General features: G+C 39.2%; 1 protein-coding gene across 7 annotated transcripts in view; it reads right to left on the bottom strand.

Annotated features, from left to right (window-relative positions):
• The window catches only part of MIER2 (MIER family member 2), a 56,125-nt gene that overhangs the window by 9,347 nt on the left and 30,967 nt on the right, over window positions 1-15,811 (bottom strand). For all 7 annotated transcript variants that reach the window (XM_056822093.1, XM_056822098.1, XM_056822096.1 and 4 more), the window contains 3 exons: window positions 2,400-2,551; window positions 1,197-1,278; window positions 1,021-1,115 (listed from right to left, as the gene is read on the bottom strand). In XM_056822093.1, coding sequence (XP_056678071.1) covers window positions 1,021-1,115; window positions 1,197-1,278; window positions 2,400-2,551 — 329 coding nt within the window. The remainder of the gene's footprint in view (window positions 1-1,020; window positions 1,116-1,196; window positions 1,279-2,399; window positions 2,552-15,811) is intronic.

The raw sequence follows: 15,811 nt of genomic DNA, 5'->3' as shown, positions 1-15,811 counted from the left end.
CCTTTTCTTGAGTCCTATCCATGCCTGCCACAGTAATAATCCTGGGATCAATACTCACACACCATTAAAAAACACCAGATAAACCCAAGGATAAAGCCAGTTGCTTGTGTTAAAGTGAGATTCCAATAAGCCAATCTGGACAGATGGCCATCCCCCCCAGCCCCAGCCATACACTTCACATACACAGAGGGTAATCTGAATGAAATGCCAATAGTACTTCTCTTTTACTATGGCACAAATGAGGACCAAGGCTAGAAAACCATCCAGAATAAGTCAGCATCTCCAGGGATACAATGGTGGGATCCGAACGAAGCCATCTTGCATCTGCTTTGCCATACTCTTTCCATAATGAAGCAATTATGCCATCCGAGTCTGCCACACTTCCTACTAAAGACAAGTAAACAAAGGGACCCTCCAGTGTGAAATGCACTAGGGCCTGAATGCAGAGCCAGACTAGCCCAGAGATCAGCAGCACCCACCCCGAAAGCCCAGTGCATAGCCCGCCGCCAGCTGAGCGGCACACAGGAGCATCAAGCTGGCTACTACTGAGTTGCCCAGCTCCTCAGGCCACCACAAACTTCTTTTCAAAGCATTCAAGGATCCAACTTACCTTTCTAGACTTATTTTACATTATGCACCACCACGTACTCGATAAAGTACAATTGTCTAGCCAATTAGACAATTGGTTATTACCTAGATTCAACATGTCACCTCTATTTTTAGTGCCACAGGCTGTATCCCCATGCCTAGGATACATTAAGCCCAAGGTTCAGTTCAGGTGCAATTTCCACTACGAACTCTTCTTTGATTCCCTGAGCCTGAGGTGAACTTTCCCCCTTACCTCCCACAGTGCTCTAATTCAGACCATAATTCTGTGTGTTACTCCCCCCTTCCCTCCCCAAGTAAAATATAAATCCATCTTAGGGCAGGCAGGCCCTGTGTTATTTTTTTATCTCTGTGCCCAGCAGAGAACAGGAGCTTAAGAATTATCTGTGGAATTCCAAACTATGGGCTCTGTACCTTGTTTGCCTGTATCAGATGGAAATTTTTCCCATGGACCCTGAAGCCGTGCTCAAAATTCCTACATTCTTCATCACTCCAAGCACAAAGTTCATCTGTAATAAGAGAAGAGTGGGCTGTTGGCTGGGACTCAAAGGACCCAAGTGAGCCAGGTAGCCACAGGCAAGACCACTTACCTCGGATCACTTTCACATTGAAACGCAGGCGCCGAAGTGCCTCTTCTACATTGAAGTTGCATTTCACCAGCTCATATAGGGCCTGGGGAGGACAAAAAAGGCCAAGTTGAGTCCTCCATGTCTCAGACCTCTAGGATCCCAAGTTGAAAACAACCAAGTAACCACCCTCAATGACAAATCCCTGGAGCTATGACCACAAAGAACCAGGGACTGGGACTCCAGGGAATGGAGTCATGTGGTTTTGGGGACCTGCTCTCCACTTCCTAACTCAACTCTGATGGTCAGGGAGATAATCCTGGGAGGTACAGATTGTAGAGCTAACCTGATGATATTAATAGCCAGGGCCTGGGCTCTAGTCTGGTGCCTTACTTCATTATTAGTCTTGATAGAGGTATAGCCATATGGTTAGGCCCCAGGTATTATGAAGTACCTCCAGTTAGGTACCAAAAGAATTATAGAATCACAGCACTAGAAAGGACCCCACAAACCATTTGGAATATCCCTCTCCTGCTTCACTATAAAGGAAAATGAAGTCCTGGGCCTACAAGAAAATCTAACCATATGGTTAAGATAGAGGTAAGGAGGGAATCTAGGCAATTTTTCTTTGATTTATTATAGAGAGAGGGATGCTCTAGGCACCATCAAATACTCTCTCATTAAACCCAGACTTAGAACTTTAGAACACAAGGCACAAGGCCATCAGCAATGCCCCAATAGGTCAAGCTTTGTGCACCTTCCAAGTTGCTATGTTGGCTCTGAGTGTTATGGTCTGGGGAAAGTCTTGGCTGCCTTTTATGATGCCAAAGGACAGAGTAAAGAGAGGCCCCACACATGCCTACTTCCCTATAGTCCATTATGTGTCACACATCCAGAAAATCATCAAGCCTTTTGTTAACTGGTTCACATTTAGATTGTCCTAAATTAGTTCTCTACGCATTTACTCCCAACTAAGCAAATTAAGACAGATGACTTAATTGTTAAGATTATAGACTCCAGAGCTGAGACATCTAGTCCAATTTCTTCATTTGAAAGATAGGGAAACTGAAGCCCAGAGAGACTGAATTGTCTAGGATTATACATGCAAAAAGAGCTAGGATGTAGATCCAGGTTCTCTGATCCCTAGCACATAATGCCTTGTTCTAAAACAGGTTCAGGTACTCTTCCTAGAAGTGTGGGAGCATCTTTCCTCACACTCAGGCTCACCTGCTCATTGTCTTTCACAGTTACCCCAACAGGGATCTGAGAGTTGGCCATCTCTTCCCACTGCCGGTTCACTGCCCGGTATAGAAACTCTTCAACTTCCCCTTCAGGAAGGACATTGGGATCCCAGAGCAGCTGGTCTTCTTTCTCATAGACTGAGGAAAGAAAAAGAAGGGATACATTGTCAAGATGATAGCTCTTGCCTAATCGGACCTAAATAGGCAGGGGTTCCAGGGTCAAAGGGTATAAACAGGAAATTAGTTCGCAAGGGCAACATGTTGAAAAGCATCAGACTTAAGGTTGAAAGTTTATCCTCAACAAAAATTTTGTAACAAATTGAGATAATTTTCTTCCTACAATAACCAGCATCACTTCTAGGTTTTCCTAGCATTACTCAGCAAGGATCTTTTTGACATTTCATGTTAATGAGCCATATGCCAAATCTTTACCATGGATTACTATACTCCTCATCCTTGCATTCAAGGTATCATCAACCTCTCACCTTCCTCCCTTTCTAGTCTCATACGCACTACACTCCAGATAACTCAAATGCCAATGCCATCCACTAACTTAGTGGCATGCTGAATACATCCTGGATTTAACTACTATTATTTTTCTATTCCTGTTGTTCCATATCCTTGGAACAACTTCACATCCTGGAAAGGAGGGAGACATCTGGAAGGGTCTGCTTATTTTACTCAATAGGAAGAGGATAGATAATAGAAGATAAGGAGGGCAGAGAGCCATTGTCTATTAAGATAATTTACTCCTATGAAGAGATTCAGAGAATTGGGAAGGAGGTACAGGTGGAGAAAAGATAGGGAAACTGAAGGCTAAGCAAACTGAGTAAAAGCAAGTGACACTCCAGTGCCCACATTCTGCTCTGGGTCTACTTTTAAATTCATCTGCCCCAAGCTCTGCCAGGCCCAGCTGGAAGGGTTAGAATAAGTGAGTCACCTCTGTAGAGTCTGTATTCTGCCAGCCAACTTTTAGTTTCTAGAAGACGTTATCTCTACCAATTGCCTGCAGTCTCATGCTGGCAAGCAGATAAATGACCCTAATTTCCATATAGGGTATGCTGTTGCTTTAAAAGTCAGAAAGTTTGGTTAAAACCCATTTGATGGGAGAAAGGATGATGGGAGATAAATAGTTTATTTTCAAATCCCTGAAAACATGATTCCAACTAGAAGGTGACACATTCCTTTATGATCTTTGTACCTGAAATATCCCAAAGGGGGAGAACAAGTGAGCCTCTCAGAAGTCAAGTTTACAGGTTGAGTTCAGGTCAAAGCAAGGGAAAAAGACCTAATAGGGCTACCGGCCCAGGAAGGGATGCTGAAAAGGAATCTCAGACCTCAGAAATCAGAGAGATAGATGCATAGCCATCTCAGAAGTGATTAAGTTAATCCATGACTAGTAGTCATCCAATTTTTGTTTAAAGTCTTCCAATGAAGGGAAGTGCACTAACTCCTGAACAGGCACATTTCAGTTTTGGACCTTTGTTAAGATGTTTTCACTTATATACCTCCCCACTATTTCCACCTTTCTGTAAAGACTAATAATCAAATCCGCATTACCTTGGCTACTGCTACAGTGCTATGGGTCTTCTTAATATTGCTAATTCTAAATTGTATGTTGATCAGATGGAAGTCAGTCCCTGGCTCCTTTTTCCTTACCATTTCACTGTCTCATTGTACCTTTTGCAATTGCTGTTCTATTAATTAACTGATAGCCCTTCATGTCAACCCCCCCCCCCAAAAAATTACTTTATATATATTATACATTTATGTATATGTTGAATGTGTTTGTTCCCTCCAACAAAATATAAGGTCCTTAAGGGTGAGGAATAGTTTATTTAGCCTTTGAAACTCCAGCTTCCCAACACATACCCACAACCCAATAGGTGCCTAATAAATGCCTAAATTAAATTGGCCTTCTTCAGCTAATTCCTCAATGTGAAGCCTAGAAGAAAACTAGGTCCAGAAAACATCTAGGATATGGTCTCCTGCTGAGAGAAAGGAGTGTCTCCTTTTGTCTAGCACAGTGAGCATAGCCTTTTTAAGATGACTGTTTAAATGAAATGACACCAAACTGGCTGGGACCTCTCAATCCACTCTCATTATTGCAACCACTTATGAGCTCATGAGTGAGTTTCAGAATAAGGGTGTAGGGAGCTAAGGGAAGAGCAGTTTAGACCTGTAATTTAATTTCATCAGAGGATGGAGGCTGATGGGCACCTTGTAATACCACAGTCTCAAGAGTTGGAAACATTAAGGAAGAAGAGGATCAAATACACAGTCTTCTAGCTCAGGCTAGCTTCTCTCTATTCATTAGGGTATACTGCCACCTCTCTAAATCTTTCTTTTTGCCTTGGACCAGTGATTGCATTAATGTAAGAAAACTCAATGCAGAAAAACAATTGCTCAACACCTCACACCCTACACCGAGATAATTTCAAAATGGGTGAATGACTTGAACGTAAAGAAGGAAACTATAAGTAAATTAGGCAAACATGGAATGGTATACATGTCAGACCTTTGGGAAGGGAAAGACTTTAAAACCAAGCAAGACTTAGAAATAGTCACATGCAAAATAAATAATTTTGACTACATCAAATTAAAAAGCTTTTGTACAAACAAAACCAATGTAACTAAAATCAGAAGGGAAGCAACAAATTGGGAAACAATCCTCATAAAAACCTCTGACAAAGGTTTAATTACTCAAATTTACAAAGAGCTAAATCAATTGTACAAAAAATCAAGCCATTCTCCAATTGATAAATGGGTAAGGGACAATGGGCAATGAATAGGCAGTTTTCAGATAAAGAAATCAAAACTATTAATAAGCACATGAAAAAGTGTTCTAAATCTCTTATAATCAGAGAAATGCAAATCAAAACAACTCTGAGGTATCACCTCACACCTAGCAGATTGGCTAACATGATAGCAAAGGAAAGTAATGAATGCTGGAGGGGATGTGGCAAAATTGGGACATTTATACATTGCTGGTGGAGTTGTGAACTGACCCAACCATTCTGGAGGGCAATTTGGAACTATGCCCAAAGGGTGACAAAAGAATGTCTACCCTTTGATCCAGCCATAGCACTGCTGGGTCTGTACCCCAAAGAAATAATAAGCAAAAGACTTGTACAAGAATATTCATAGCTGCGCTCTTTGTGGTGGCAAAAAAATTGGAAAATGAGGGGATGCTGTTTGGTGACTGGTAGAACACATTGTGGTATCTGTTGGTGATGGAATACTATTGTGCTAAAAGGAATAATAAAGTGGAAGAATTCCATGGAGACTGGAACAACCTCCAGGAAGTGATACAGAGCGAGAGGAGCAGAACCAGGAGAACATTGTACACAGAGACTGATACACTGTGGTATAATCGAACGGAATGGACTTCTCCATTAGTGTCAATACAGTGACCCTGAACAACCTGCATGGATCTAGGAGAAAAAACACTATCCACAAGCAGAGGACAAACTGTGGGAGTAAAAACACTGATGAAAAGCAACTGCTTGACTACAGGGGTGGAGGGGATATGACTGAGGAGAGACTCTAAATGAACACTCTAATGCAAATACCAACAACATGGAAATGGGTTCGAATCAAGAACACAAGTGAAACCCAGTGGAATCGTGCATCGGCTATGGGGGGGGGGGGGGGGGAGGATGATCTTTGTTCCAATAAATAATGTTTTGAAATGACCAAATAAAATATTGTTTAAGAAAAAAACAAGAAGAACAATTGCTCTGGTGCTTAGTTTGAGAGGAACCAAGAAGTCAAATAACTTGCATCCAAGGTCATAAAGTCAACATTTGCTAGAGGCAGAATTGGAATGCAGGGCTTTGTACTCCTTGCTACCTTTCTAGCTTTTACTCTCTGCTGCCTCTCAGTCAATCACTACTAGATTTCATCCTATGACATGTGGCTCAGTGCTCTAGCCTGCTGAATTCTAACTGTATCCTTTGTAACTGAATGTGTGAGTTGCACCTCCCAGCTCTGGGTTAATAGAGCTGCTAAGCATGCTCTCCATGTTATTCAAGTCACTGATAAAAAAATGTTAAACAGCAGAGGGCCAAGCACATACAGTCATCCAGTAAAGACTTTTCCAAACTGACATCAAACCATTAATGGCCAGTCTTTTACACCTCATTCCCCTCCACATACTGGACAGTCTAATAATAACATGGACTTTGTTTTCTTCACTGTATCTCCCATCTCTGGACCTTTCCATTGGCTGTCTTCCATGACTGGAAAGCTCTCCCTCCTCACTTCCACCTGCTGGCTTCCTTCAAGATAGCTTGTATCACAAGATACCTGTCCTCATGCCACTCTCCCTCCAACCCTGACTAGTGTCTTTCCAGAGAGATGACTTCTCCAACTGACACTGCCTATAAGTTGCATGTACAGAACTGTTTGTACACTGTCTCTTCCATTAGAATGTGAGTTCCCTGAAGATGTTTTTGCCTTTTGTATTTCCAATGAGTAGTGGAGTGTCTGGCACATAGTAATTGATTAGTAAGTGCTTGCTGCCTGCCTGACTACTCTTTGGATTCAACCATTCCATTATTTCTAAATAGACCTAATGATACTATCTTCTAACCCACATGATTCCAGCTTTTCCCATAAGAATAGCAGTAGACATTTAAAAATGCTTTAGAAGCAGCCTTCTCCTAATCTACCGGCCTAGTTATCCTGCCAAAAAAGGGAAATGAGGTTATTAGTCTGGCATGACTTGTTCTTTCCCCCAACGATTTATTATTTATTTACTTATTACATTCATAAAATTTTTTTTGAGTTTAGAATTCTCTTTCTCACCCCTCCACCACTTATTAAGGTAAAAAGTAGAACATTAATTATTCATGTGAATTTATGCACAACATATTTCCTTATTAGCCATGTTTGAAAAAAAGGCAATAAAAATAAAGAAAATACATTATTCTATGAAAGACTTCTGGAGAAAATTATCTGCATTCAGACTCTTAGTTCTTTCTCTGCAAATGTATAGCATTTTTCATCATACATCCTTTGAATGTGTCTTAGATCACTAAACTTCTTAGAACACTTAAGTCTTTCATAACACAATATTATTGTTGTAACTATGTAGATTGTTTTCCTGGTCCTGCTCACTTTGCAACAGTTCATATAAGTCTTCCCAGATTCTTCTGAAACCATACTGCCCATTATTTCCTATATGACAATAATATTCCATTACAATCACATACAACTTGTCCAGTCACTCCCCAAATGATGACTATCCCCTTGGTTTCTAGTTCTTTGCCACCACAAAAAGAGGTGCCATAAACATTTTTGAACAGAGGTCCCTTTCTTCTTTTTTTTTTGGTCTCTTTGGAATACAAATCTAACAGTGGTGTTATTGGGACAAAGGGTATACACAGTTTTATAAGTTCAAAGTTCTAATCTGATCTCCAAAAAGGTTGGATCAGTTCACAATTCCACCAATATAGTGCATTAGTGTCCCAATTTCTGATTTGCTGTTGATAAAACTATGCTGATCATTGCTTCCTCTTATAGAGGTTCATTAAACATGCTTTTTTAAAATCCTAGAATTTAGCTAAGAATTGAAGTAAAAATAACTTCTTCACTTATTAAAAATAAGAATTGAGTAGCTCTAACAACTATACCCATCCATCTTTAGCAATAGTCCTATCTTTTTTCTATGATCTTTCTTTTCTCCCACAAATAGCATGGGCTTTAGTATTACTGATTGTTACAGAACTATGCTGTTTTTGTAGTCATCATCCATTACCTGCCCTGACTTCCATCTTCCGTATGTCTCTTAAAACCCAAGTTGGTAGGGAAGAGCGAAGTCAAGATAGCAGAATGAAAGGTCAAAGCTGCCAACTCTCCCAAAACTTTTCCTACAAAAATGACCACAGAAAACCAAAAAGAATTCTGAGCAGGAAAACACTTAAAAAAAGAAAGATGCAACAAGTCATTTTCCCTACCTAAAACAGTTTAAGAAGATAGCAAGGTCTGAGGATACTAAGGTAAGGGCTGGCCAGGAGTGCCAGCATGATAGAAACAATGCTAGCTATTAAGCAGTAGTGGTCAGAAAGAGATCCAAGAGGATTCCCAAACTTGTACTGGATGCAGAACCAGAAGCTTTTTGACAGTTTCAGTAGTAGTCAATCAATCGCTGTTTTGAGGGAGTAGGGGCCCTACCTTGGCAATGACCAAGAGGCAGTGACCAGAATACTCTCTGATCGCACCAAAACAAGAAGCACCAAAAAAATTGAGTACACAGAAACAGTAATCTGAAATAAGACTTTTTTGAACAGGGAAAGTATAAAAGGAGAAAGAGTAGGATAAATGGGAAATATAAGATACAGGGGAACATAGTAATCATAACTGTGAATGGGATGAACTCTTCCATAAAACAGAAGAGCATCCTATTATAATGGATTAAAACCCAGAATCCCACAATATACTATCTATAAGAAACACAATTAAAGCAGGAAGATACAGTGTAAAGGTAAGGGGTTAGGGTAAAAGCAGGAGTAACAATCATGAGCTCAGATAAAGCAAAAATAAAAATTCATCTGAACAAAAGAAATAAGGAAGGAAATCACATTTTGATAAAAGGTACCACAGACAATGAAGTAATAGCAATATTAAACATATATAAACCAAATTAGCAAAGCCAAATCCCTAAATGAGAAGTTACATGAATTATAGGAGGAATAAAGAAAGTAAAACTATATTAGTAAGTAAGGGACTTCATATAAATCCAATGAAAAAAAGAAACAAAAGTTAACAAGGTGAATAAAATTTTAGAAAAGTTAACTATGATATACTTTTGTAGAAAACTGATGGGAATAAAAAGGAAAAAACCTTTTTTTCAGGAGTACATTGCACCTTCCCCAAAAGTGACCATGTAATAGAACAGTGACTTTGAACCTATAGCACAGGTGCCAAAGATGGCATGTAGAACACTCTCTGTAGGCATGTGGGTATCTCTGTAGGCACATGGCTTTCCTACCCACTTCCCTTTGTTATTAGAAAAGCATAGGGACTCTGGTGGAACTGATCCCTTCCTCCTCCTCCATCGTGCCTGATGAAATTTTTTCACATCACCCACCCCTCTGCCCAGCAGTCCAATGGGAGCACACAGCAGGTAAGGTTGGCAGCTCACAGGTGGCAGAGTTAGAGGGGAGCAAAGTGTTTGGGCCCCTCCCCTCCCCCTCTCTATGTTCACTGAGGGATATTCCTCACTTCACTCACCCCTCCACCCAGCAGCCCATGGGGGTGCTTTTCCCCTCCCCTGTGTGGGGTGGGGGGCAGGGTGTGCCCAGCATTCAGGGAGGGGGGGCACGGCGGCACTCTGTCTCTAAAAGGTTCACCATCACCATAATAGAATAATAAAAGCCTCACAAGCAAATGCAGAAAAGCAGAAATATTGAATGCATCTTTTTTGGACCATAATGCAATAAAAATTATCTTCAACAAAAGGCTGGAAAAAAAAAGATTAAAAATTAATTGAAAATTAAATAATCTTTCGGTTATTAATTGAATGAGTCAAAGAACAAATAAAAACATCAATAATTTCATTAAAGAGAATAACAAAATTTCCCTGGATATCCTTGATCTTTTGTTCTTCCAAATGAACTTTGCTATGATTTTTTTCTAATTCAGAAAAAAAGTTTTTTGGTAGTTCAATGGGTATGGCACTAAATAAGTAAATTAATTTGGACAGGATTGTCATTTTTCTTATGTTAGCTCATCCTACCCATGAGCAATCAATGTTTCTCCAATTGTTTAGATCTAGTTTTAATTGTGTGGAGCGTTTTGTAGTTGTGCTCATATAGTTCCTGTGTTTGTCTCAGCAGATAGATTCCTAAGTATTTTATACTGTCTAGGGTGATTTTAAATGGAATTTCTCTTTCTAATTCTTGCTGCTGAAATGGGTTGGAGATACATAGAAATGCTGATGACTTATGTGGGTTTATTTTGTATCTTGCGACTTTGCTAAACTTGCTGATTATTTCAACTAGCTTTTTGGTTGATTCCCTAGGATTCTTTAAGTAAATCATCATATCATCTGCAAAGAGTGATAGCTTGGTCTCCTCATTGCCAGTTTTAATACCTTCAATTTCTTTTTCTTCTCTAATTGCTACTGCTAGTGTTTCTAGTACAATGTTAAATAATAGAGGTGATAATGGGCATCCTTGTTTCACTCCTGATCTTATTGGGAAAGTTTATCCCCATTGCAGATGATGTTTGCTGATGGTTTTAGATATACTGTTTATTATTTTTAGGAAAGGTCCTTCTATTCCTATACTTTCCAGTGTTTTCAATAGGAATGGGTGTTGTATTTTATCAGAGGCTTTTTCTGAATCTATTGAGATAATCATGTGATTTTTGTCAGTTTGCTTGTTAATATGGTCAATTATGTGGATGGTTTTCCTAATAATAAACCATCCTTGCATTCCTGGTACGAATCCTACCTAGTCATAGTGAATAACCCTTGGAATGACTTGCTGGAGTCTTTTTGCCAGTATCCTATTTAAGATTTTTGCATCTATATTCATTAGGGAGATTGGTCTATAATTTTTTCTGTTTTTGACCTGCCTGGTTTTGGGATCAGTACCATATCTGTCGTAAAATGAATTTGGTAGAACTCCTTCTTTGCTTATTCTGTCAAATAGTTTGTATAATACTGGGGTTAGTTTTCTTTGAATGTTTGATAGCATTCATTTGTGAATCCATCTGGACCTGGGGATTTTTTCTTAGGGAGTTCTTTGATGGTTTGTTCAATTTCTTTTTCTGATATGGGGTTATTTAAGTAATCTATTTCTTACTCTGTTAGTATAGGCAACTTATATTTTTGTCAGTAATCATCCATATTACCTAGATTGCCATATTTTTGCCATACAATTGGGCATAATAGTTTATAATGATTGTCTTAATTTCCTCTTAATTAGAGGTAAGGCTTCCCTTTTCATCTTGGATACTGTCAATTTGGTTTATTTCTTTCCTTTTTTTAATTAGACTGACCAGTACTTTGTCTATTTTATTTGTTTTTTCAAAGTACCAGCTTCTAGTCTTATTTACTAAATCAATAGTTCTTTGACTTTCAATTCTATTAATTTCTCCTTTGAGTTTTAGGATCTCTAATTTAGTCTTCATCTGAGGATTTTTAATTTGTTCACTTTCTAGTTTTTTAATTTGCATGCCCAATTCATTGACCTCTGCTCTGACTAATTTATTAATATATGAACTCAAGGATATAAATTTCCCCGAGTACTGCTTTGGCTGCATCCCATAGGTTTTGAAAGGATGTCTCATCATTGTCATTTTCTTCAATGAAATTATTGTTTCTATGATTTGTTCTTTGACTAACTGGAAGCAGGACTTGCAGTCCCAGATCTCAAACTATACTATAAAGCAGTGGTCATGAAAATAATTTGGTACTGGCTAAGAGACAGAAAGGAGGATCAGTGGAATAGACTAGGGGTAAATGACCTCAGCAAGACAGTCTATGATAAGCTCAAAGATCCCAGTTTTTGGGACCAAAATCCACTATTTGATGAAAACTGCTGGGAAAATTGGAAGACAGTATGGGAGAAATGAGGTTTGGATCAGTATCTCACACCCTACACCAAGATAAACTCAGAATGGGTGAATGACCTGAATATAAAGAAGGAAACTATAAGAAAATTAGGCGAACACAGAATAATATACTTGTCAGATCTTTGGGAAAGGAAAGACTTTAAAACTAAGCAAGAGCTAGGAAAAAAAAAATCACAAAATGTAAAATCAATAATTTTGATTACACATAAAATTAAAAAGTTTTGTATAAACAAAACGAATGCATCCAAAATTAGAAGGGAAGCAACAAATTGGGAAACAATCTTCATTACAAAAACCTCTGACGGGGGCAGCTGGGTGGCTCAGTGGATTGAGAGCCAGGTCTAGAGATGGGATGTCCTAGGTTCAAATCTGACCTTAGACACTTCCAAGCTGAGTGACCCTGGGCAAGTCATTTGACCCCCATTGCCTAGCCCTTGCCACTCTTCTGCCTTGGAGCCAATACAAAGTATTGACTCCAAGATGGAAGGTAAGGGTTTTAATTGAAAAACAAAAACAAAAACAAAAAAAACAAACCTCTGACAAGGGTCTAATTACTCAAATTTATAAGGAACTAAACCAACTGTACAAAACATCAAGTCATTCTCCAATTGATAAATGGGTAAGGGACATGAATAGGCAATTTTCAGTTAAAGAAATAAAAATATTAATAAGCACATGAAAAAGTGTTCTAAATCTCTAATAATCAGAGAAATTCAAATGAAAACAACTCTGAGGTATCACCTCACACCTAGCAGATTGGCTAACATGACAGCAAAGGAAAGTAATGAATGCTGGAGGGGATGTGGGAAAGTCGGGAAATTAATACATTGCTGGTGGAGTTGTGAATTGATCCAACCATTCTGGAGGGCAATTTGGAACTATGCCCAAAGGGCGCTAAAACTGCCCTTAGATCCAGCCATAGCACTGCTAGGTTTATACCCCAAAGAGATAATAAGGAAAAAGACATGTACAAAAATATTCATAGTTGAGCTCTTTGTGGTGGCAAAAAATTGGAAAATGAGGGGATGTCCTTCGATTGGGGAATGGCTGAACAAATTGTGGTATATGTTGGTGATGGAATACTATTGTGCTCAAAGGAATAATAAAGTGGAAGAATTCCATGGGGACTGGAACAACCTCCAGGAACAGATGCAGAGTGAGAGGAGCAGAACCAGGAAAACATTGTACACAGAGACTGATACACTGTGGTACAATTGAATGTAATGGACTTCTCCATTAGTGGCAATGCAGGGATCCTGAACAACTTTGGAGGAATCTACAAGAAAAACCACTATCCACATTCAGAGGAAACACTGTGGGAGTAAAAACACAGAAGAAAAACAACTGCTTGAATATATGGGTCAAAGGAATATGGTTGGGGATATAGACTCTGGATGAACATCCTAGTGTAAACAACAACATGGAAATAGGTACTGATCAAGGACACAAGTAATACCCAATGAAATTGCACATTGGCTATGGGAAGGGTGGGTGGAGGGGAGGGAGGGAAATAAAGTGAGTATTGTAACAAAAAAAAAAGAGAGAAAGACAAGGAAATTTTAAAGCTCTAAATGCCTACATCAATAGAGGAAGAGAAAATTAATGAATTGGGCATGCATCTAAAAAAACTAGAAAAAGAACAAATTAAAAATCCCCAATTAAACACCAAAATTGGAAATCTTTAAAATCAAAGAAGAGCTTAATAAAACTGAAACAAAACTATAAAACAAAACAAAGAGCCTGTTTTATAAACACATGCAAAATAAAACAAATCACTGGCTAACTTGATTTAAAAAAAAGAAAGGAAACCAAATTACGAGTATTAAAAATGAAAAAGACAAATTCACAGCCAATGAAAAGGAAATTTAAGTAATTATCAGGAATTATTTTTTCTAATTATGACAATGAATCTGACAATCTAAGCGAAATAAGTGAATATTGTTAAAAATAAAACTATCCAGAGTAACAGAAGAAGAAATAGAATAACTCCATCTAAGAAAAAGAAATCAAACAACATATCAATGAACTGTATAAGAAAAAATCCTCAGGATGAAGATGAATTCACAAATAAATTCTACCAAACATTTAAAGAACACTTAATTCCAATACTATGTAAATTTGAAAAAAATAGGTGTAAGAAATTCTACCAAATTCCTCCTATGGCACAAATATGGTGCTGATAGCAAAACCAGCAAGAGCAGAAAGAGAGAAAGAAAACCATAGACCAATCTTCCTAATGAATATTGATGCAAAAATTATAAATAAAACATTCGCAAAGAGATTACAACAACAATTTATCACAAGTATACACTAGGACCAGGTGGATTTTATACTAGGAATTCAGGAATGGCTCATTATTGGGGAAATTGACCAAGTAATGAAACGAACAGAAATCACATTAGTCTCAACAGATGCAGAAGCTTTTGACAAAATACAATTTGCTATCCTTATTAAAGACACTAGAGAATGGTGGAATAAATGGAACATTCCTTAAAATAATAAACAGCATCTAACACCACCAGTAAGCATTATCTTTAATGGGATAAGCTAGAAGCCTTCCCTATATGATTAAGAGTGAAGCAAGAATGAAGATGGCAGCTTAGCAAGCGGCAAAAGTTCAGACCTTGTGGAAGACCCTTCCTTACTGATACAGACTGAATGCTCCTAGGGCACCGAAATTCAATCTGAACAACAGGACAGAAGCAGGGAACCCTCCTTCTGGACTCAAATCAAAAGGTACACCCCCCAAAAGCCGGAATCTGAGAATACTCAGGGCTAAGGGGAAGGCAGACCGAAGGTCACAGGACCCCTCCCCCACAACCCAGAGGTCCGAGCCCCCAGCAGCAGCTGAAACCTCTGAGCGGGCAAAGGTGCTGGTTTGCAGGGTCTACCTTGTGAGCAGCGGGGCGCAGGGCTCGGAGCATCCAGCTTGGACAGGGGGGAGGAAGCCAGGGAGAAACGGGTGGTGGCTTGGTCCCTCCATTGGGCTCTAGTCTCACCCTTGCCTCGGGCACATCCAGACCAATCCAGTTGAACTAATCCCATCAGAACTCCTCAGAGTTTAGGGAGGTGGGCAAAGGCACTTCCAGACAGTGGAGAAGCAGCTGGAGAGAACTGGAGAAAGCCTGGGCGGCCCAGCCTTCCAGGAGTCTTCAGAGCCTCAGTGCTTCATACCACATACAGCCCAACCCAATTGAACTCAATCCAATCAAAAGCCTCCAGAGGACAGGGAAGCTAACATTCCTCCCCTAGAGACTGTACCAAGAGATCTGACAAAGCTCCAAGAGGGGAGACTGACAGCCCCAAAACCAAAACAAAATGAGAGGAGCAAGAGCACAGCCAAATATGGGGAGCAAAGAAGGGATAAACTCGAGCAAACAACAGAAAAAGAAGAAAGAAATTACAATAGACAGCTTCTGCACAGGTAATGACCAAAGAGTGAATGAAACAGAGGGGGAGGACCCAGCAAAGGAAAAATCAGAAATCCCAGCAAATTGGATACAGGCTTTGGAAGAACTCAAAATGCAATTCAAAACACAATTAAGAGAGGCTGAAGACAATTGGGAAAAGAACTTAAAAACTAAGATAAGTCATCTGCAAATAGAAAATAGTGTCTTGAAAGCCAAAATCAGCCAGCTGGAAAATGAGGCAAAGGAGATGAAAGATGAGGCAAAGCAGATGAAAGATGAGGTGAAGAAGATGAAAGATGACCTCCAAAGAAAATCTGACCAAAAGGAAATGGACGACCAAAAAACTAAGGATGAAATCCAGTCTTTAAGAACCAGAATACAACAACTTGAATCGAGTGACCTC

Source organism: Monodelphis domestica, chromosome 3 (assembly GCF_027887165.1).
Source record: "Monodelphis domestica isolate mMonDom1 chromosome 3, mMonDom1.pri, whole genome shotgun sequence".
In the NCBI taxonomy this organism is placed as follows: Eukaryota; Metazoa; Chordata; class Mammalia; order Didelphimorphia; family Didelphidae; genus Monodelphis; species Monodelphis domestica.
This window is presented reverse-complemented; position numbering and strand designations above follow the sequence as displayed.